Source organism: Stenella coeruleoalba (genome assembly GCF_951394435.1).
Source record: "Stenella coeruleoalba genome assembly, chromosome: 6".
NCBI classification, from domain to species: Eukaryota; Metazoa; Chordata; class Mammalia; order Artiodactyla; family Delphinidae; genus Stenella; species Stenella coeruleoalba.
Window position 1 is genome coordinate 84,577,229 of NC_137151.1, and position 24,089 is coordinate 84,601,317.

The 24,089-nt window shown below is 40.0% G+C and overlaps 1 protein-coding gene and 1 long non-coding RNA gene across 6 annotated transcripts in view; one reads left to right on the forward strand and one right to left on the reverse strand.

Moving 5' to 3' along the window:
- Positions 1–24,089, forward strand: part of NAB1 (NGFI-A binding protein 1) — a 103,589-nt gene that overhangs the window by 44,564 nt on the left and 34,936 nt on the right. For 2 of the 5 annotated variants that reach the window (XM_079925361.1, XM_079925362.1), the window contains exon 1: positions 18,724–19,011. The exons of 1 other annotated variant lie outside the window; for it this stretch is intronic. In XM_079925361.1, the coding sequence (XP_079781487.1) occupies positions 18,971–19,011 (41 nt within the window). In that variant the 5' untranslated portion in view covers positions 18,724–18,970. Of the gene's footprint in view, positions 1–14,058; positions 14,394–15,217; positions 15,322–18,723; positions 19,012–24,089 lie in introns of those variants that run through there. 2 more of the 5 variants (XM_079925364.1, XM_079925363.1) reach the window with 2 other exon arrangements.
- The window catches only part of LOC307188362, a 254,461-nt gene continuing 249,020 nt past the window's right edge, over positions 18,649–24,089 (reverse strand). Inside the window, exons 5-6 of the long non-coding RNA XR_013828919.1 lie at positions 20,095–20,198; positions 18,649–18,732 (exon numbers count right to left, since the gene is read on the reverse strand). This is a non-coding gene — a long non-coding RNA (uncharacterized lncRNA). The remainder of the gene's footprint in view (positions 18,733–20,094; positions 20,199–24,089) is intronic.

Here is a 24,089-nt window from a genome sequence, read left to right on the forward strand (position 1 = left end):
ATAAGTACTCATACATCTACCATCCATATTGAAAAATAAAACATTACTAATGTAATTAAAGCCCTGTGAACTCCATCTGAATACATTTTTTTTCCCTCTCCACCATCTTGAGCCAAATGCTGAACTTGGGGATTACTCTTTCCAAGCATTTATTTATACTTTAACCATGTTACACATATATTTACAATGTCTGTTTACTGAATTATTTATAAGTATTCAATTCTGAAAGACTTGTCCTCTGAAAACTATAAGACACTGATGAAAGAAATTGAAGAAGACAAAAACAAATGGAAAGATATACCATGCTTATGAATTAGAAGAATTAATATTGTTAAAATGACCATACTACCCAAGACAATCTACAGATTCAATGCAATCTCTACCAAAATACTCATGACATTTTTCACAGAGCTAGAACAAATAATTCTAAAATTTGTATTGGAACCGTAAAAGACCCAGAATAGCCAAAGCAATCTTGGGAAAGAAGAACAAAACTGGAGGTATCAAGCATCCTAAAACTATACTACAAAGCTATGGTAATCAAAACAGTATGGTACTGGCACAAAAACAGACACAGATCAATGGAACAGAATAGAGAGCCCAGAAATGAACCCACACTTATATGGTCAATTAATCTATGACAAAGGAGGCAAGAATATACAATGGGGAAGACAGCCTTTTTGATAAATGGTGCTGGGAAAACTGGACAGCTACATGCAAAAGGATCAAACTGTACTACTTTCTCACATCATATATAACAATAAATTCAAAATGGATTAAAGACTTAAATATAAGACCTGAAACCATAAAACTCCTAGAAGAAAATATAGGCAGTATGCTCTTTGACATCAGTCTTAGCAATATTTTTTGGATCTCCTTAGGCAAGGGAAATAAAACCAAAAATAAACAAATATGACCATATCAAATTAAAATGCTTTTGCACAGCAAAGGAAACCACCAACAAAACAAAAAGGCAGCCTACTGAATAGGACAAGATAATTGCAAACAATATATCCAGTAAGGGGATACTATGTAAAATAAATAGCTCATATAACTCAACATCAAAAAAACAAGCACCAGACTGGGCAAAGAATCTGAGTTGACATTTTTCCAAAGAAGACATACAGATGGCCAACAGTCACATGAAAAGATGCTCAACATCACTAATGATGAGGGAAATGCAAAAAACCACAATGAGATACTACCTCACACCTGTCAAAATGGCTATTATGAAAAAGGCAACAAATAACAAGCATTGATGAAGATGTGGAGAAAAGGGAACCCTTGTGTGCTGCTGGTGGGCTTGTAAACTGGTGCAGCCACTGTGGAACACAGTAAGGAGGTGCCTCAAAAAATTAAACATAGAACTACCACACAATCCAGCAACTCCACTGGGCATTTACCCAAAGAAAACAAAAATACTAATTCTATAAGAAATATACACACTAATGTTCATAGTGGCATTATTTAAAACAGTCAAGATATGGAAGCAACCTAAGTATCCATTGACAGTTGAATAGATAAAGATGTGGTATATATATATAATGGAATACTACTTAGCCATAAAAAATGAAATCATTTGTGACAACATGGATGGATCTAGAGGGTATCATGCTAAGTGAAATGCGTCAGACAAAGATAAATACCATATGATCTCACTTTTACGTGTAATCTAAAAAACAAAACAAACAAAACAAAATGAAAACAGATTCATAGATACAGAGAACAAACAGGTTGTTGCCAGAAGGGAGGGGGGTGGGAATGGGCAATATAGGTGAAGGGGATTAAGCAGTAACAGCTTCTGGTTATAAAATAAATAAGAAACAGAGATGTAATATACAGCATAAGGAGTATGGTCAATAATACTGTAATAACTTCATATGAAGACAGATGGTTGCTAGACTTATCAAGGTGATCATTTTGTAATGTACGCAAATGTCAAATCACTATGTAGTACATCTAAAACTACCATGATATTATATGTTAACTATATTTCAATTAACAAAGAATATTCAATTCTGCTTTAAAAAATAAGAGAAATGAATGCATAGGGAGAAAAGTGAAACTAGAATTAAAGCAAATAGCTTATGAGACAGGCAAATTTTGTAAAATACGTAAGATAAGTCAGTAACTTTTTTTTTTTTAGTCAGTAACTTCTGAGACATGTTAGACATAGATAAAGTAGAGCATTTGAATAATGAACTATAATGAACATAATTAGAAATGGATGGAAAGACCAAGAAACACCTAATAGTCATGATACACTAGACATATATGAGGCCATGAATCATCAAATACTCATGACACACTGAAGATACAGGAGGCACACGAGGCATTCACTATTTACGAGCTCTTAGTTCGGCTGACCATTGGCTCCTCACGTCCTCTGCACAACTAATGCAAAATAAAATCCATAACTGCTCATCAGGCTAATTACAATACAGCTATCAGCCAGATGCACTTGCTCCCAAACCTGCAGAGCAAGTGTGCATTTTGACACTAGGCACCTTCTATGTGTTGGGTCGCTTTGCTCAAATCTCAACTCTGGTCCTTGTTGGCATATCCTTATCGAGGAAGATAGGGACAGGGCTGAGGATTCAGGTTGTGTCATCTTAAACCACCCCAGCTCTTTCACCTTGCTTCCTGCTGTGTGTTTTCAATTGATTTAATAAACCATGAGATTTAAGCAACTCATTTTGGTCTGTAAGCCCTTCTGTTCTGTGATCTCTTGGATAGCTTGCCTGTTGTTATACTTAACAGGCTTCCGTAGCAGCAAGGCAATTTCCCACACAACAATAGTATTTACAATTTTTAACCTAGATATAAATGTCATCATATTGTACACATTTATCTGCCACTTGCTCTTTTTTTTTTTTTTAAAGAAGATGTTGGGGGTAGGAGTTAATTAATTAATTAATTAATTTTTGCTGTGTTAGGTCTTTGTTTCTATGCGAGGGCTTTCTCTAGTTGTGGCAAGCGGGGGCCACTCTTCATCGCAGTGTGCGGGCCTCTCACTATTGCGGCCTCTCTTGTTGTGGTGCACAGGCTCCAGATGGGCAGGCTTAGTAGTTGTGGCTCACGGGCCTAGTTGCTCCGCAGCACGTGGGATCCTCCCAGACCAGGGCTCGAACCCGTGTCCCCTTGCATTAGCAGGCAGATTCTCAACCACTGCGCCACCAGTGAAGCCCTGCCACTTGCTCTTTTATCCAACATCATATTTGTGAGATGCTCCCATGGAAGATATGTAGATCTATTTCATTTATTTTCACAGCTATATCCACTGTATGAATATATCACAATTTACTCATAAATTCTCCTATTGATATATCAACAGGTTGTTTCCAAGTTTTAAGTACTGCAACCAGTGATGCTGTGAATATTCTTGGGCATAGGTAAGAGAGTTTCTCTGAGAATATACCTGGGAGTGCAATTTCTGGGTCAAAGAGTATGCACACCTTTAACTCGACTAAATATTGCCAAATTGCTCTCCAAAGTGATCACATCAATTTATACGCATATGAATCCTTATGCTCTTAATCCTAGCCAACACTTTGTGTTGTCAGACTTAAACATTTTTGCTGATCTAATGAATGGACTGACAGACTCTGGTTACAAAGTAATAATTTTGGCAATTAAAAAACCTTGTGGCATTTCCTCAGTATTTCAGTCATGAGGAGAAAAATCTGTGCACATTTTGTGTCATATTTTTGGACTTTCCCATTCTCTGTTTAAGGCCAAGTAAAGTTTCCCCTTTCTTTTTCCAACTCTGTGAACACCAAAGGAAAAACGAAATTTGTCTTTTTTTTTCCCATAGGGATTATGGTTTGGAAGAATACCATGTTGGCTGCTTTATGTCACAACAATATCCCTCTGATTATAAAGGGGCACAAGAAAAAGAATTTAGCTGCATCCATGTAAATCACTTATCCTTAAGTACATGACATAACAGTGGTGGGTCAGTAGCTGAACAACTATCACTCATAGGCTAAGCACGCACTCATTTAAAAAATTCTAGAAAGTTGCTCCTTGCCCCAGATTATCTATCCCACGGGCTTGTTCCATGTCTTAAAATTTGACTATCAGAAATTATTGTACTGGGGTCAAATTTTTTCATATTTAAGAAACCCCCAAAAGAAAACACATCTCAAAAAATACATTAGCACCTTGTTTGTCACATCTCTTTCAAAAGCAAAGAGGGAATGGGATATAGGGCCTGCAAGTGCTATTGGGTATAAGATGGAAGCCATCCTCAACTTATTCCTCTCCCTAATCCAGCACATTCAGACAGGCAAATCGTTGTTCTTAATTTCTTGCTTAAACCTTTTGGGTGACTCCCCAACAGCCCTAGCAGTGTTCTCAAAGTGTGGTCTAGGGGTCCCTTTTGGCTTTAGATTCTCCAAGGTAATTGTTTAAAAAAATGCAGATTCCTGAGTCCCAGCCCAGGCCTACACTCAGAATGTCTGAGTGTGAGGCCCTGGAATCTGTGTTTTGAACAAATTACCCAGTTTGATTAAAAAGAAAACTTTTTTACAATCGAGAAGTGTAACATGCATTAAGAAAAGTACTGAAATCATAAACATGCAGTTCAATAAATTCTTACAAAGTAAACAGCCATATAAGCACAGCCTAAAACAAGAAAGAGAGCCTTGCCAACACTTCAGAAGTCCTGATTGTTCCCCTTCCAATCACCTCCTTCTTCCCTAATTTTAACTACTATTCTGATGTCTAACACTACCAGTTTGATTCTTGTACTCACTGAAGATGAGGGCTATACCAGCAGGATAAAACCCACAACTGCTTAGAGTATCATATGAGGATGCTACATAATTTGTTCTTTGCAACCTCATCTTCTGCCTCTGCCCCCCTCACATTTCATTCTGAAGTCATTTGGAACCAGTTAGGTTTCATTTTACAATTATTGCCCTAACTCACTGCTCTTGCTTCATGCTGTTTCACTGCCTCTGTACTTGCTGGGGAGTGCCCGTACTTCCTGAGTCTTTCTATTAAATTCATCCTTCAAGACCTGTCCAACTGTCACTTTCTTGTAAGCCTCATGACTTTCACCCCTGTGCCCCATCCAAGGCAGAATCATCACCTTTTCCACTGTGTGACTAAGAACATCTTACAACGTGGAGCAACTATTCTTTCACATGTCTATTCCCCTTTCTAGACCAGGAATTAGGGCAGAGGCTTGTCTATTTATTTTTTAAATTCTCTTGAGTATAGTACAGTGTGTGTGTCCTTCAGTAGGTGTTTAGTTATTGCTCAAACAATCTCCAGGCATGCACATCTTTGGAAAAGTAGCACACTGCAACATTAACACCTCCAGGTATATCTGGATCAGATCATATTCTTCCTTCTCAGGAAACAAACCAAACTCAGACATCAGAAGAACACTGGGTGCCTGACAGGGGGGGTGAAAGCTAGTGAAGGAAGTAGGATGAAATCCAAAGTGATGTTGCCTAGATCTCTGTGCAGCCCTGCAGAGAAAGGAGCAACCACATTGCTCCTGGCAGCACTGGGGACCTGCCTCACCTGAGTCCCCCTTTCTTTCTCAGACAGGACACATAGCTGTCAGACTGCTGTGCTGAGTGGAAAGCCTAGACAATTCTTACTTCTTTATAACATCTTGTCCTGCCTCTAATGGCCGTCCCACTGTCCATCTGTTTCTGGATGTCCATTCTTGTTTGAAAAATGCCACCTTATAAGTAACCTGCCTATTTCTTGACCTTAGCATACAAGGAAGGTGGAGCGTTCAGTTCTTCAAAACTCCTACTCCTCTATAGTATGTGTGAGTAGGAGTGGAGGGCGACAACCAGGCACACAGAGGGGCCTTGTGCAACTACCCTGGTGCTCAGAGGATCTGGATCGTAAGCATCTGGGCAGCCTGCCACGGGAACCTTCTCAGCAATGTAAATAGTCCTTACGCAAATGAACCTCGACTGTTAGGCAAGCTGAGAGGTTGGAAGAACAGGACTGAGAAGAATGACTCAAAATTTATATAATCCAGAAAAGATACTGTAAGACAAATTTAAAATCTATCAGAAAGTAGTCTGAAAGAGAGCCGCTGCTGGTAGTTTGATTCTGGGATGCGGATAGGAGTGGCTTTGAGTCTGGAGCTGACCAAGGCCAGCATGGAGCCAACACTCTTGGGAGATGGTTGTGTTTGTGAAATGAAGGAAGAGCAGAGCCCTGCAAAGGGCAGTCTTGGAGATAGAGAGTGGGCTCCTCTGTCCTCCCCTAAAGAACCACGCAGGCTGCAGAAGGGTCTCAGCAGTACTGGACCTGGTGGGCCAGCACTGCATCTGGTGGGCCCAAGTTTACTGCGGCAAAACAGGGGCAGTGAGAAACAGTGACACCAGGGGCTGCCCAGAAGCCAATTCTGTCACTGTTTGCCTGTGGAAGCCCAATGAAAGAATTACAAAAGCCCAGGGACTGCATACGTCCCTGGAGTAGGGGCACCTTCAAGAAGATACAAGTTTATACCTGCCTGAATGATTAATCAGAAAAATAAAAGAAGGATGACTATATTTGTAACATTATATATATATATACAGATATATATAATGATATATACACACATATAATGATATATATATACACATATATAATGATATATATATATACACACACACATATATTCACATCTCACACATGGTAGGCTCACAACACACAGAGTTATACAGGACTAATAACGTACGAAGGGCTCCATACATACATATTTGTTGGATAAGTTCCTGATTTTTGTTGCTGTCTTCAAATAGATAAACATACAACTTTGTTTTCATTTTTATTTCATTGTAAACTGCTTTTGAAGCAGGATCTTTCTTTAAAATAACATTTAAAATTCCCCCGATTTTTAAAGTAATGCATGTTTGTTGTTAAAGTTTTGAAAACTAAAAGAAGCAAAAAAAATTATAATACCATCATCTAGAGATAACTACTGCTAACATTTGGTAAATTTCCTTTCATATTTAGGTAGAGTGATTATAGTTTGTTCTGCTCTGTCCTATTTTGACCACTATTATTGTATCATGAGCATTTCCCAATGTTATTAAATGTATTCCGTTATATCGATGTGCTATAACTTAACCAATTCATCATCTCGGATGTTTTGCTTTTTCAATTTTGTAAATAATGTTGTAATAAATATCTTCCTCTTAATGTTTATAAACTTAGAATAACCTAGAAGTGAATCTGTTGGATCAAATTGTATGAACACTTTTTGGGCTTCCCTGGTGGTGCAGTGGTTGAGAGTCCGCCTACCGATGCAGGAGATACAGGTTCGTGCCCCGGTCCGGTCCGGGAAGATCCCACATGCCGCGGAGTGGCTGGGCCCATGAGCCATGGCCGCTGAGCCTGCGCGTCCGGAGCCTGTGCTCCGCAATGGGAGAGGCCACAACAGTGAGAGGCCCGCGTACCGAAAAAAAAAAAAAAAAAAAATTGTATGAACACTTTTGAAACTCCTGGCTCAATTTGCCAAATTACCCTTCTAAAGGTTATTTACCCTTTGACCAGCAATTTGCATAAGAGCCCCGACACCAGATTTGGAAAATTTTATTTGAGGAATATATTTGTAGTTGGAAAAAACTCTCTTTCTGTCACGACTGTTGTTATGGTAGAAAGAGAAAAAAAAAATGCAGCAATAGTTTCTATTATTAAGAAATCAAGGTCCTTAAAATTTTTGACTACCATATATTATTGCCAATCCTGGGCAGGCTGATGAATCACGATGTGTAAATCTGGGTAAGCACAACAATCTAATCCAAACCGTAACTTGGCAATTATATGTGAACAGAACCATGTTTGATTTACTTTTATCTCAATAGTTCTAAGTCTCTTATTGTACAATACATGCATTGTCCTTTCCAAGTGTCTGCTCCTAGAAGGCAGTGTTGAGTACTTTGTTGTGACAATTAGCCCAATCATTAATATTAACACACTCAATTTCTTCATATGTGAACCATAGTGTGGTGAAAGCACTTGGTGCAGAGGGTGTTTTTTGAACCCATTCTGCTTTTCTTTCCTTTTCCTGATACACACTTGTATCTGATACATTCACCACCTCTTCCAATCCAACTTAAAGATAATATACAGGCTCTCTGCAAGTGAAGAGAGCAGGATGCCCGCTGTTTCTCTGTCCCTTCTTCCTGCACATCTATCCCCAATACTCCATTCCATCACTGCCATCTGTCCCAGGTCAAGAGCACACTTTTGTGGCGAGCTTAGAGGAATTTATGCTGGGATGATCTCTGTCTCTTCTTTTTTCTCCTTCAGGAGAGCCATGGACTCAGGTACTTTTTCTTTGGTTTTTCACTTCTTCCAGAAGAGTTATGACCACTTTAGTCAGCTTCTCACAAATGCAGTTATCTTCTTTTTGTCTCTTCATCTCTTCCCTCTTTCTTCCAACTCTTGCCCATTTACTTCAAGAAAGGTTCTCTTCCTTCACATGCTCTTTTCTTACTCCTTTTCTCACATCTTGGTTAACAAGTCATAAACCTTTGTTAAGGAAACAAACAAAATCTTCCATCCACTCTCATGTGGAATGCTTAAAAGGGGGACTTGAGCTGGTGGGTCCTCTGCCGGCAGAGTGTAGATATGAAGAAAAAGACAAGCACAGAGACAAGGTGGGAGAGTGAGCACAGACTTACTGTCAATCCAGCAAATTGGGTGGAGAAAAGCAAAAGCTAAACATGGGATTGTGAGGAATAAGAAAGAAAGCCAAGAATGAAGTGTGCAAATGGAAGACGGTTTAGATAGATTCCAGAGGCTGAGCAGAGTATTTTTTTTTTAACCTACTCTCCACTGTGCCTTGTGTAGTTAGCTGAGAATTATTAATGGCCAGTGCCTTAGTCCACTCAGGCTGCTATAACAAAAAGTACCATATGGGGCTTTACTGGTGGCACAGTGGTTAGGAATCCACCTGCTAAATGTAGGGGACACAGGTTCGATCCCTGGTCCGGGAAGATGCCACATGCTGCAGAGCAACTAAGTCCGTGTGCCACAACTACTGAGCCTGTGCTCTAGAGCCCAAGAGCCACAACTACTGAGCCCACGTGCCACAACTACTGAAGCCTGCACGCCTAGAGCCCGTGCGGTGGCAACAAGAAAAGCCACCCCAATGAGAAGCCCGCGCACTGCAACTAGAGAAAGCCTGCGCGCAGCAGCAAAGACCCAATGCAGCCAAAAATAACTAAATAAATTTATTTTTAAAAAAAAGTACCATACAGCTGATGGCTTAAGCAACAAACATTTACTTCTCACAGTCTGGAATCTGGAAGTCTGGGATGAAGGCACCGGAAGATGATTCTGTATCTGGTGAGGGGCCACTTCCTGGTTTATAGATGGCTGTCTTCTTGCTATGTCCTCACATATCAGAATGGTCAAAAGAGCTCTGTGGGGTCTCGCTTATAAGAACACTAATCCCATTAATGAGGGCTTCGACCTCATGACCTAATTGTCTCCCAACAGCTCACTTCTAATAGCATCACATTGGAGGTTTGCATTTCAATATATGAATTTGGTGGGGACACAGACATTCAGTTTGTAACAGCCAGGAATGAGTGGACAGTAGTTAGTGTTGTTGAGGCCTGAAATAGTGTCATGGAATAGTTAACTATACAGGTCCTGCACAGTGAATGCCAGAAAAATAGGAAAAGGTGGGAAGAAAAGAGAAAGAGTAGCTGAGTTGTAACCACTGCTGCCAGAGAGGATAGAGGAGGAAGAAAAACAAGGCATTATCCCTAAAAAATGTCCAGAAATTCTCTTTAGATAGTCTTTTCAAAAGTTTCCATTTACATTCTCTTCTGTCTTGAAGACAAACTTTTATTTTTTTAATTAATTATTTTTTAACCATTTAACATTATTTATTTTTCTCTCAAATTCCAAGAATCTTTATTTGAAAAATGAGAGGATTATTGTCCCTGAATGCCAGTTTTTTAAGAAATTTTTATTTTATATTGGAGCAGTTATTGAAACCAGAATTACTCTTCATTCAACTAAATGTTTGGCTGTATTTACTGCCTAATACTATATTAGTATTTTTCTTCTCTTTATATCAGGAAGGTATAGTATAAATGTCCTTATCTGTAGAAGTCAATTGGATTAGATGATTCCTAAGATCCTACCTAGCTCCCCACTAAGTCTGTAATTGTGTATTTTCACTTGCATTTTATAAGGATTTATAGTCCATCTTGGGAATATAACAATTTCCTTTCTTTTCCCAACAGGGATTGCAATACAAGTTCCAAATAACCAACTTACTGGAAGCTAGATTAGTTGTATGCTGAATTTCTGAAAATTATTTGAAAATACTTTGAATATACGAAGGAGGTTGAACTAGGTGAACTTCACAATCCTTTACCTCTTAAAATTCTATAGTGTCAAGAGAGTGGCATGGACTTATATGTACTACCAAATGTAAAATAGATAGCTAGTGGGAAGCAGCCGCATAGCACAGGGAGATCAGCTTGGTGCTTTGTGTCCACCTAGAGGGATGGGATAGGGAGGGTGGCAGGGAGATGCAAGAGGGAGGGGATATGGGGATGTATGTATACGTATAGCTGATTCACTTTGTTACACAGCAGAAACTAACATACCATTGTACAGCAATTATACTCCAATAAAGATGTTAAAAAAAAATTCTATAGTGTCTTGTAATAAAATGCAATGTATGAAGATTTGTTTATTTTTTTAGAAGAGCAAATGTTTTTAAAGTCACGGCTCTTGGAATGATCAGTTATATATATTCCTATTAGCATACCTTTAAGAAACTTGTTTATAATCTCCCTATATTTTAAAATAGTCAAATCTCTATACACTAAAAAATCTATTTAATCTACATATACATCCAAAACTTTAAATTTCATATTGTAAAATAAGTGAAATTTAAATTATATTTCTGATATTATGAATATTACACAGGACTCAGTTAACTCTAGGACCACCACCACATAGAGTGGAAAATTCGTTAAGTATGGAATTGTTCTAAGGCAACAGAAGAACAACAGGATAGAATTATACTATATCTTAGATCTTGTAGGTTACAAGCCATAGTGTTATTCCTTCTCTACTCTAAGAACATTTAAAATCATTTGTTCTTTTGTTTTGAATCACTGAAGCATTTTAAAGAAATCTTTCTAAAAGTAATAAACTAATGCTCTTTCAGGGAAACTTTCACTCTAATGTCAGAACCACTATCAACTTTCTACATTTTTTTTTTTTTTTTTTTTTGCGGTACAGCCATGGCTCATGGGCCCAGCTGCTCCGCATCATGTGGTATCTTCCCGGGCTGGGGCACGAACCTGTGTCCCCTGCATCGGCAGGCGGACTCTCAACAACTGCGCCACCAGGGAAGCCCTACATTTTTTTTTTTATTAAAAACTTTATTTTTAGTTTCACAATGTGGAAATATTTTTTTTGTCCAAAAACCCCTTATTTTTGCAAATGCACTAATCACCGAAGTATTTTTAATAATTATTTTTTTAAAGAATTTTACTGAATTTTAAGAATTTACTGAATTCAAGGGAAGTGTAAGACATACTTACAGGATAGAATGGAATATAGAATAATCAGAAATCATAACTGTTACCTTACAGGATGGAATGCTGTTCCTTAACAAACCACCAGGGCCTGGGAATGGCAGAAGACTGTGTGTGTGTTGCAGAGGAGGTGGTGTTCAGGGGTAGCACTGGCTATGAAAGTAAGTGGTAAGGAGGTAAATAAGAATCAATGTTTCTTTATCTGAGCTGTCTCAGATACGGGTGAATGCCTCCATTCTCTTTTTGAGCAGCCATATTAACTACACTGTTGTCATACAGACATACAGAATTAGATACTAAAAGTTTAAAATTTTATCTTTCCTTCATTTTCCTTCCTCCCATTTCCCCCAGTACCATGGGTGTTTAAGGCAATGCAAAGTGGGCCAAAAATGCCATTCTTAATGTGGGAAAAATATACTACCTAAATGTGCTCAGAAAACAAACAAGGAGAGATTTCAGTGCTTAACTGTAGAAATAACCAGTTACAAGTCAGAAAAAAAACTATCTGCCCTGACACATTTCCTTTTCAGCATTATGTTCAGTGCTGGTCAGACAGATACAAGTTTGGGAAGAGGATTTAATGTCATTTCTTCCAACTCTGGAAACAATTTTACTGGGAGACTCAAAAGTCCAGGTAAGACTACTCATTTCATGACTTATGAATCACTGATTGTACATCTTTATGGAAGAAAATTATCTTTCTCTAGCTGTTCAGAACAAACAATGTTTGCAAAACATCAGGATTCCAGAGAGGAACTGGAAGAAAATAATTCTGCAGATTTCATTTGTTCATTTGAAAATCTGTTAACCTATATCTTTCCAAAAAAGCTGTCTTTATTTTATTACAACCGAAGTTAACTTTCTCTTTAGCAGAATAGGGTCCACAGCTGCAAAACCGAGACAATTAGGCTAAGATACGCTTCCAGTAGTGATTCTTCCGCTGAAAAAAAATTCAAGGAAGTAAGCATGCTTATTCATATGAAAATCAACACAACTATTCCAGACAGAACCTTTCACTAATACTGGAGAAAGAAGTTTAATTATATATATTCCATTGTGGCATTACTCATTCCTATAACATGTTTTTGCAAAAAGAAAAAGAAAGATTCAGTACTTTAATAAGGTTTTTTTTCTTTCAATGTTATCATCCCCATCCATTGCTGCAACATAAAGATGCGGTATGAAGAATTTCCCATCTCAAAGAATGCTTTGTATCCCCATCAGCAAAGTAGGCACACTCTGGGAGGCCAGCCAGGATGTGGGACTGGCCTCCTATAAAGCTGTTTGTATATGTACGTTTAAACGGAATTTTACCTGTATTTGCAGTAGTTTTAGATTTACTAGATGCTCTCTACACTTCAAGAACACAATGCTAAAATTCGAGGAATTCTTCCCTTTTACCGTTTTTGCAAAGAAAGGAAAAATAGACCCTAAAACAAATTTCCAAATTTTTTGGCAATCGTTTAAGTACATTTTTGGAGGTGTTTTAATACTTTCTTTGGTTAGAAAAAGTTCATGCAAACCAAACTCAAAAATTCTACAGCGTGCCTTGGGAACTCTATTCGAACACACGCCAGGACTGTTCTAGCGCTGTCGGATTTTTACACCGTGGAAATAGAAAATATTAGCCAGTAAAGTAACAAGCAGGTTTTCCGGAGGGTTGAGAAGGTTGGAATTAAGTTACCCAGCAAACAAGACGGTTGTCAACGCCTCACTTCGGGTTTGTGGGTTCCCACTCCTCCCCTCCTCCCTACGCCAGGACGGTGGTGGGCACGGGGCAAGATGGGCGGGGCTGAGATGCTCTGGAACTGCCAGTTTTCCTCCCAGCGCCGCGCACCTGCCACCCCCACTCCCTGCGGTCGCAGCCCACTTCCCGCAGGATGCCTGGGCCGGCCGGGAGGGGCGCACCTGGCCCACCAGCCTCAAGCCGGCTCGGGCGGGAGCAGAGGCGAGACGGGCGCCCAGATTAGTGGGCTGAGCGTGCTATTTTTTTTTAAATCAGCCTCCCGGGGGATGTTGGATTTGGCGGGGCGTGCTCTTTGAAACACTATATTGGGAACCTCACACATTTAAAAAAAAAAATTTTTTTTTAAATTGCAAACCTTCCCAGTTCCCTCGGCAGCTGGAGAGCAGGCCCGAGGCGACGTCCCCTCCCTCCCTCCCGCCACCCCCGTTTTCCTCCTTCCCGCCCCCTCCCCCCGCCGGGAGCAGGATTCGCGGGAGCCGCCCCCTCCCGGGCGCCCACTTGGTTCCTCCCAGCTGCCGAGTGAATGGGCCGCCCTCCGGGTTCCGCGGAGGGGGCGGCGGGAAGAGGCCGAGGCCGAGGCCGAGCCCGGGCCCCGGCGGCCACCGCCCCCGCCCCCGCCCAGCGGCTGCCCACGCCGGGATCTGCGTCACTCGGCCGCGCGTGGGCGGGAGCCAGAGCGGCGAATGTACCAAGAGCGGAATCTCCCAATGTGACAGCGGGCGGGGTGGGGGGGTAGAGGCGGCGAAGGCGGGCGGGGGAGGGGGAGGGGACGGGCAGCGCGCGCGGGGAGGGAAGGGAGGCGGGGAGCAGGGGGGAGGACGCGGCGGGGGAGGTGCCGCCGCCGCCCGCGCCGGGAGGAGCCGCCGCCACCGCCACCGCGGCCGAGCGAGCGCCGTCGGGGCTGGCGGGCGGGAAGGAGTGGCGGGCCCTAGCTGGGGGTGGGGGGAGCAGGGAGAGAGCGCCCACCACCTTTCCTTCCCCCATCGATGGGAGCGGGGGCGTCCCGGCCGCAGCAGCCGAATGAGAGAGAGCCGGGGGCCGTCACTTCGGAGTTGCTAAGGCGTCCTGGGGGAGAGCGCGCCAAGACTGCTGCAGCCGCTGGCCTAGTACGTACCAACTGGCTGTCCGCCAACTGCGGGATGCGTTCAAGCTCGTGCGACCACGGGCGAACTTGGAGCGGCGGAGTCTCCGGGCCGCGCCGGCACCTGGGGAGGCGGGCGTCCAGGGCAGCTGGCCCCGCGCGGCCGCCGCCGGAAGGAGAGGGCGGCATCGGGCTCGTGTGGGCGATTCCCGGAGAAATTCGGTGCGCAGGGGCAGCGAGAAGAGGGCGAGCGAGTCAGCGGGGCCGACCTGTGCATTCTCCTCCCAGAAAGCCGGGGGCGCAGCGTCCATTCTCCTGACCTGGCTGGGGCCGTCGCGCGGGACGCGGAGCGCGGAGCGGTGGTGGGTTGCGTGGTCTGTGGTGCGCGGTGGGTGCGCGCGCCGGCCCCAGAGTTTTGCAGCCACCTTCCGCAGGGGCAGAATCTTTTTGTTGGTTTGTTTACTTTGTAAGAGTGTTGCACTTAGAGCCTTAATTTTCGTCCTGGGTATCCTCTCCTTTGGAATGTAGTTTTCTTTTGGAAAGCGGAAGGAGAGTTTTGTTTGGAAGTGGCTTACAGAAACTTGGCACTGAGGTGCGATGGAAGCGAGAGACTCGTGCTCGTTAAGGCCGAGTGTGGGATTTGCAAACACATGTGGCACATACAAGCTTTGGATGCAGTAGTCTGTGACCTTATTCATGGAGAAACGTTGCAAGTGCAATCAAATGCTTATGGGCTGCATTGTCAGGGTTCACAAGGCGCAAGATATGAAACGACACTTCGAGTGAGCCTAATTGTTGTAAGATCTTGGGGGAAAGGATAATTGAATTGGAATATATTTGCATTTATAGGTTCCGCAGACCACGTTTTGCAGCAGGTGATCAGGAGGAATCCTTGACTTGCATATACTTAATTCCTCACTACGTGAGATCCGGGAGGCATGGAAAATTTGGGGGTAGATGTCAATTTAAAATTTCCTTCCGAAAGAGTTGATTTGGAGTAACCTGTCACTACCAATTGGTTTGCCAGTGACGTGTCTGCAAACTTAAGGAGTGCAAAGATCAGAGCTGAGAGGGAGATACTTGGATCTTGTTTAAAAATATTTTGGCAGTTTTAATAGATAATATTAGATTGCATAGGAACTGAATTTTAAAAAGATTAGTCACGTAGGAAATGCTAGGCTGTTTTGTTAGAGAAGTGCGCACGCAATGAAATACCTTCTTAGATTTTCACTTTTTTGAAAAATTTCCCCTCTAAAACATAACAGATTATGACACGTCCTGATTTATGTGTGGGTTTTAAGAAGGAATATTGGGAGAAAGGATGCAGAGGATTTACTTTCTCTATTTCGGGTGGGGACTGATATTTTCCAGAAGACCTAAAAAGCTGCCTCTAGTCTAGTCTAAGTGCCAGTAAAAGTGGCTTAGATTCAGGGGATATCCTTTTTTCCTCCATTTTCCAGCATTTGAAACATTTAGTATTTTCGTTAAGTTTTAAAAATTATGTTGTCCTTATAGGTATTACCTTGCATGTAAGTGTTCTCTTGAGAGTTTATAGATGTCTGGCAAGGTCAGCTTTCTTTATTCCTGTTTGACTATTAGTTATTGGAAAATCAAGTCTTGAAAGAAAATGTTAAGGAACCATTGGAAGCTTTCTTGTTTTAATTTTACTATTTTTAACATCTTGCACAAAAGTTAATATGCCATCCTGGTGTTGGAAAAATTTCGTTTTCCTTGGCTCTGGTGATTTCCTATTATATGTGAATAAATCAATAATAATAATAAAAACATGGAGGCAGTGTAGATTTTTATTTCATTCTTCCTGCTAATTGTGGATGTAATGAACATGACAGAAATCCTTAGGAATACTATAGCTGATACAAGGAAATTTAGTGAGCTTATATAGCTAATAAATAATTTGATATATCTGGTGAATACATCTTGTCTTGTTTCAGAATTATTAATAAAATTGAATAATCTCAGCTAAATTAATTAAAAAATTTTCTTTTTTGATGACTAGTAAATATCCATTGCCCTGTAGAAAAGTTAATATATTTTCATTCTCCTTGTTGCTATTTGGAGAATCAGTTAAAGTATTAGATATTTTCTTTTAATCACATATTAAGAGCATATTGATTTCTTATTAAAGATTTTGGGTGTTTGTACCGTGGCTGCTTTGAAAGAAATTATAATGTATGACAAAGTGGGGGAGACCTTTGAAGAATTTATTGCATGAACTTTAAAAATTTAAAGTAAAAGATGGTTGCATGGAAACAGAAGTATGTCAGGTTTTTGTATCTGTTGATCTAGACTCTGTCCTAAGACTTGGGGTTCATCTATTCCATTATGGTAAGTCAGGTTGTTTTTGTTGGTGCTACTCATGTGCATTATTGGAAATAAAAGCTTTGTACAATTTACCTTTAAGTGTGAAGCTGTATTCTGGATACCACAGAAGCATGATATATTTTATGTTACTTTCATGGAAATGACCATTTTTTAATATGTTTTGAACAGGTTAAGATCTTGCTTGTATAATCATCTTGTGTATGCATATTTCATGTGGAGTTTATTAAAAATAATAAGGAATAAATAATGCCCACTTAAGCATAATACAAGGTTCCTAGCCCCTTTGCTTTGGATTTAGTTTTATTTTAACTGCTTCGTTCATTCTTTTTAGTAGAATGAAAAACAGTACAGTTTTTATATTAAATGCAAATTTCCTTTTTGATCTGACATTTTCAAAAACTAGTGCAGTAGTAGAATATACTCCCTTAAACTTAACAATGGAACAAGTGGGAAATTAGAGAAGTTGATTTTGGGGGAAAAAGTAGCAATCCTCGTCAGAATTCTCACAGCTAAAACATACCATTAAGCTTGCAAATAGTTTTGTCATTTCTCAATACATTGTATTTAGAGAGTTGCACCTTAACTTGTACAGTATGTTAATTTAATAATTTTTAAAGATAAATTTCTGGGAAAAAAATGAAAAAATTTATATGTACTGTGTGCATACTACATGCTCAAATGGCACTTAATGTATGTTGAATAACTTGACTGTTAGTTGATTGAAGAATTTCCAGCCATATTATATGAAATACTAGTGTTTACCTGTTGGTATCACAGCTAAGTTATTGTTTAATTGCAAAATAAATCTGATTTTTTTCTAACTTTGATAAATTTAGGGTTATACACTGAAACTTTAATTAAAATTTTGAGGTCTATAAGAAATTTTTTCCAGCTTCATTCAGAATTCAGAAAAAATCAGTAGGAGAGAACATTTTAAGTTTCCTAAATTACTGTTAATTCATTAGAAGCTATATGTTTAATTCATAGCTATTACAGTAATAAGATCCAAAAATATCTTGACTTAGGATATATCCCTGCATGCTTATTAATAAATATGCCTAGTTAAATTGTTTGGTACTTAAAACACATACACAGGAGTGAGGACCTGGGTCGACCTGCTATCTTAAATAACCCATCATGTAACTAAACTACATTTAAGTATTTTAGGTTGAGTTCTAGGACTGGGACAAAAATGAGAAGAATTCATTTCCTAGGCTTAAGGCTTATCCTTCCCTAAGCCAAATTCTGGCTTGTCATAAACCTTTCCAGTCTCAACCTGTAGTGTACCCATTGTACCCTTTCCCCAGGCTCCTATACCTTCAGGCTACATTCTCCCAACCTTGGCAATACTTCCGAGGCTTTAAACGCGGTCACTCGCCTCAGATTTCCTATCTCCTTCCTTGCCGTTTCCCATCTCTAGCTTTCATTCCCTTAGCGTGTACTGAATCTCATCTAGGTGTTAGAGGAAAACAGTCTGGTGGAACTAATTCACCTTAATCTGTAAGTGACTCGTGAGCTAACGCTTCCCAAGTTTTTTCACATTTTTTTAGAAGTCTGTTAAGAGCTTGCTGTTAACTTAGATCATTTTAAAGTAAAAATTTCAGGCTGTGTTGGGAGGCAGGAATTTACAGTCCTCTGCATAAATAAGTCAGATTTTACTAGGATTTTTCCCTTGGTTTCTCCCCACTCCTGGCAGAGTCTCTCTTCTTTGGAATGCCATGGACTTCATAAAAGTGTGTGTATTCATATATATTTCCTGCATCACGAAGAGGAAGATTCAAGTGTAGTGTTCATGAATGCATTTGAGTCTAATGATCATTTATAGGATTGATGTTTATTAGGGGATAACATTTTAATTCGTTGAAACCAAGAGGAAAGAGACCTGGGATCTCTCGTGCCTGAAATTGACTTAAAAGGCTGCTTTTGGGGCTGGGCTAACATGATGTCTGTTGTCGCTGCAACCACGTGTGTTCCTGTAAAGGGAGAGCATCCGGCCATCTTATGGGAATCCACCACACAGGCTATAAAAAAGGGGAAGTATTGAGGATGAGAGAATGAAAAAGATTGTAGGTAAAGTAGCAGGATGTGCTTTTGTTAGATTGGACCCTAATTTACACAGAGGTTATTCCTTTTGGAATATAAAAGGAGGCTGCTGATCAGATTCTGACTCAAATGTTGGGTTTCATTCAACAGAAGCCTTTATAGAGATGTTGTTCTACCTTGAACGCTTTGCTGGGAGTAGAGGGGGATAAAAGATGAATGAGAACTAGTCCCTACCATCAAGGAGCCTGTAGCCTAAGGTAACCTGTTCTACAGGACCATGGCAGTCTGCTTCTCTGTTCCATGGCTCCTTATGTATTGAAGATAACATTTGGCATAGCATTTATCAGAGTGGTTAAGTGTGTGTTTACTCGTCTGTATCCTGATTCTTAACAGTTTCTCTGTGAAGAACCATTTGAGGAAAGTCCAGTGTTTGGCATGAGCATAGGGGCAGGTTAAGGACCACAGAGGAGGCTGGACAGGTCTGGGATGCCTATATGAGTAGTTTGGATTTTTTTCTCCATGAAGTGGGGAGATTTGCATAGGTGAGTAAAGAGCCACACCTGTACTTTAGGAAGATAAAGTTGGCATTGCAGTATGGGAAGTATTGAAGGTGAGGTAGCTGTTTTCAAAGTTGGGGCAAGAAGCAAGGGGAAAATTAGAATTAGGTGCTTTTGAGGCAGAGAAAGAAAAAGGGTGGTGATGTGGCCTAAGGACATGTAGATTGGAGGAAGGAAGAGGAAAACAGAAACATGAACGGATAAAGAAAATATGGTATATACATGCAATGGAATATTACTCAGCCATAAAAAAGAATGAAATTCTGCTATTTGCAACAACATGGATGGAATTGGAGGGTATTTTGCTAAGTGAAATAAGTCAGAGAAAGACACTGATTAATATCACTTATATGTGGAATCTTAAAAATAAAACTAGTGAATATGACAAAAAAGAAACAGACTCACAGATATAGAACAAACAAGTAATTACCAGTGGGGAAGGGGAAGGGGATTAAGAGGTACAAACTACTATGTATAAAATAAATAAGCTACAAGGATATATTGTACAGCACAGGAAATATAGCCAATATTTTATAATGACTATAAATGGAATATGACCTTTAAAAATTGTGAATCATTATGTTGTACACCTGAAACTTATATAATATTGTACATCAACTATACCTCAATAAAATTAGAAAAAAAAAGGAATCTCTACTTTTATTAATCCAGGAAACTGGAAGAGTAGTGGTGCAACTAAAAGAAATGAGAGTTGGGAAGAGTAGATTTGGGAATCTGGAAGAAGGGAGGAAAATGAGATAACACACTTGCTTTTGGACTTACCAAATTTGAGATGTTTGACAATCTCCACATGGTAGTTGAAATGCTGAATTATCAGAAAAAGTTTGGGTTCTCAAACTTTTCGGGTATGAAGATCACTTTTTAAACTAAAAAAAAAAAAAACAAGTACTCATTAATTTTGCTTAGTGTTTGTTGATATAATGGCAACAACTGTGAATTCAGTTACACTTTTAAATGAGTTTGTATTAAATCGCAAAGTATTTATTTACTTTTATTTGCAAAGTAGATGCCTATGTGTGAGACAGTGCTTGGTGTATGTTTGGATTTGAGAACACTTTGCAGGAACTCCACGAACCACTGGTCCAAGCTACAGATAGCAGTTTGGAGGTCAGTCTGCTATAGGTGATATTGAAGCCTGGGAGTGGACGAGATCATCATGGGAGAATATGGAAAGACAGTAGAAATGGGATCTAATATAAAACGTTGGAAAATTCCTGCACTTACAATAGAGTAAGGGAAGGCAACATAATATAGCAAAAAGTCAGGTGAAGAGTGTTTCAAGGAGTGATGTCAAGCTGCAGAGAGGTTAAAGAGAAAAGCTGGTGATCACTCAGGAGTTCCTCAGGAGTTTTGATCGAGGAGTCAGGACAGAAGGCAGGCTGAAGCTTCTTGGAACAGATTGAGGCAGGTTTGAAGGAATAGTTCTTCTTTTCCCTTGTGACCATTAAAGACTCTGCCTTACTCTAAATCCCCACGTCCCAGCTTGGAGAAAGTCAGAGAAGTTTTGTTTCCCATATTCATATTAAGTGCTGTGTTGTGGTTCGAGGACAAAGCTGGAGTTGACCAGTCAAGTTTTCTGAGCCAAACCAGCTCCTTATTTCACTTAGCATAGTTTAAATCTGGCAGATGACTGATCCTACCCCATAAGGAGCCAAAGTGAGTTTGTTTTTAAAAGCTTCAGGAACAAATCATTACCATTTAAAATAGATCATTGAATAACAAACAACAACAAATGGCCTTAAATGAGTCCATTGTTTAATTCCTCTTCCTCTGGAGCTGACCAGGCTGAGGAACATTTAAGCTGGTGCAAGTGGAGGTTTGCTGTATATAGGCCCTTGGTTTAGCTTTTGAGTGAAGTTAAAAAATGGGTAACCGGTTTCTCTTAATTGTGGAATTTATGAAAAGGTCACACTCAGCATGATTGTTCCAGCATCTCTTGAACAGGCGAGGTAACTGGAGTTTGCAGCTGAGTAGATTTACTCTACTCGCAGCTTCCTATATTATATAGCATTGTGTTAGGATCCTTTCATGTTTACTTTAGATTGGAGAGATGAAGTTTTCTTTTGATTTATTTGACCTGCATGTCGAAACACGAATAGATACAGGGTTTGTAAAAACAGAAAATCTCATAAAAATTTTCTTTTAAATCAAATCAAGTTAATGTATGAAGTGGTGGTTGTTTAAATTATCCCAACAGGCTTTGTAGGAAACTGAAACATTCTCTTAAAGCAAAAAGCTTAGGGAGAAAACTCCTTTCCCAGCAGTAAGTGTGGGCCTTTAGAAAGCCTCCTGGGAGTCTAAATAGTTCACTTATTTATCTTTCATCTGGTGTCTTGACTTTGGAAATGTACACTGGGTCCTATCAGTCCTTATGGGGATATTATAATCATAACTACTTTCTTACCGGAACATAAGGGATTTCTCTTAGGAACTAGTGGGTTTCCTTTCTTTCTGGGTAAAGATGAGAAAGGATAAAAGTTGAAAATTAATATTTTCTAAAATCTTTGGCTTATCTCAGAAGAATAAAACCTAAGTTTGGGTTTTAGTTCTCCTTTAGTTTCTCTTTTACATTTGTCCATCATATATTCTTTGTTCTCTTGTTGCTCATAAAAAGATTCAAGAAATCTGTTCTAGATTTTCTCATGTAATTTTTACTTTATTCCATAATTTGGGGGAGTATTTATGGTGAGATAATTGATGACACCATAAATCTTGCAAGGTTACAGTCCTCTTATAAAAATGATTTTGTGTGTGTATGTGCATACATATATATTTATGCGTGTGTATAGATATTTTTTTGTGTGCATCCTCTTGAGTTGAAAGCCCGTGGAGCTATTGCATTAGGTGTATGAAGGGAAAGTAGGTTTCCTTTCCTCTACCTCAGACACTTTCTAGAAACCCTTCCATTTGGTATAATGTTGTTCAATACAGACTTTAACTTGTGTCTGTAACTCCCAAGAGCTTGTTTTTGTGGGTTAGTGTCCAGCTGGATGATAGATTCTCTCCCCAAAAAGTCTCCCCTGGAGTGGGAGGACAAAGCAGATCCTCCTATGGGTGATTCAGAAGATGCAGGAATGTTTTTTCCAGAGAACTGAGGTGGCATGAACATGACGGTGGTCTCAAAACCTGTAGGAGTTCATGGTGCCCAGAGAGTGCACTAAATAGGGATCCTCTAGTGTAGTTTGCCAGATTTGCCAAATCATGAGAGTCTGCTGAGATGCAACCCAAGGACCTAGGAAATTATATTTTTTCAGAAGCACCCCACATGATTTCTTGGCTGTCAGCAGACGTTTAGTGGGGCTCAGATGCAGTCTTTTTTAATGTATCTTGGGAAGTCATCAGGTCACCTGGCAATGCCCTTATAAAATAAAGAACCATAAAATTTGAGGAGGTCAGTAATTGATTAGAGCAGATTGTGGATGACACAGAGGTTCCAGGAGATGGGGGCTTCCCAGGAGTCAGTCCTTAGGTGGTAGGGAAATGCATTCTCCTTGGATGGGATGACTGAAACTGGAATTCTGGGTAGAATTCTGGTTGATGGCATAAAGCAGAAGTCCCAAATGTGGTGATCTGGTGTTCCTAATATTCCTCTGCTTGTCTTATCTCCCAGTTAACAATTGCTCCTTACTTTCTGAGTTGAGAGTGGAGCTTTCACTTTCCTTTGGTGTATGTATTCTTTTAGCCTACTATAATTTTTGCCCTTAGAGGGCTATAGGGTCCTTTTAATCCTAAAGGTGCATTGATTACAAGTTTGTTTCTCTTAAATGGAAGTACTTGGCCAACTCCTCTTTGCCTGTGGAAGGTCTCCAGGCAACTGTGAATAACTTTTAAAGGCTGCTAAGAGGTCAAGCAGTGCTTTGCTGGGTCTTGTTCTGTCTCTTTAAAGGCAGACTTCTCTGCCTCGCTTGAGCTCTAAAAGTATTGGTTCCTTGTCTCTGTCTTAGGCTCTCTGCTGCTTCTTTGGAGGGATCTTCCACCCTCCTTGGCTTCATCCTGTGTCTCTAACCCTGAGACACACTTAGGCTCCAGTCTGTTATTTTGCACACAGGACAGTTCTACTTAAGCATTCTACCTTGTGCCATGTTCAGGTGCCATGTGTTTGAAAGGGAATTCCATCATCCCTGATTTTCTGTATCCCCAATGCCTGTTGCAGTTCTAGACATTTCCTCTCCTTTTCATCACTTACATCTAAGTGATCACCAAGTCTTGTCTGAATTTTTCCTGCCTCTTTTTTCTCAGTTCCTAAATATACCACCTTCTATCTTATCAACTCCAGTTCATACTGAAATCTCTCATCCTCTGCCTGCCAGACTAATCTTGCTACTTTTTTTTTATAAAATGGGAATTAACTCTACCTATCTCACAGGGCTGTTGTGAGGATTAGACATAATATAAAGTGTTTGTCATACAGTGTGACACAAAATAAGTATTCAGTGCATGGTAGCATAGTATACTTCTTACCCCCTTCTGAATTTGATTATCCTTCACTTTGCCTCTGTGTCCACACCATGGAAGCAGCAAAGTAAATAGTCAAAAATATGGGATATAGAGCCCTGTGAGCCTTGGTTTCAGTCCCTAGACTTCTGCTTAGCTATTTGTGAGATCTCAGGCAAATTATTTATATTCTTTGAGCCTTTATAATTTTTTCTTTAAAATGGAAACTATTACTGAATATTGACCATTAAGGTTGATAGGAGAGTAAAATAAGATAACTTAGGCATAGAGAGAATGCTTCCTTAACAGTCAGTTGCTATGCA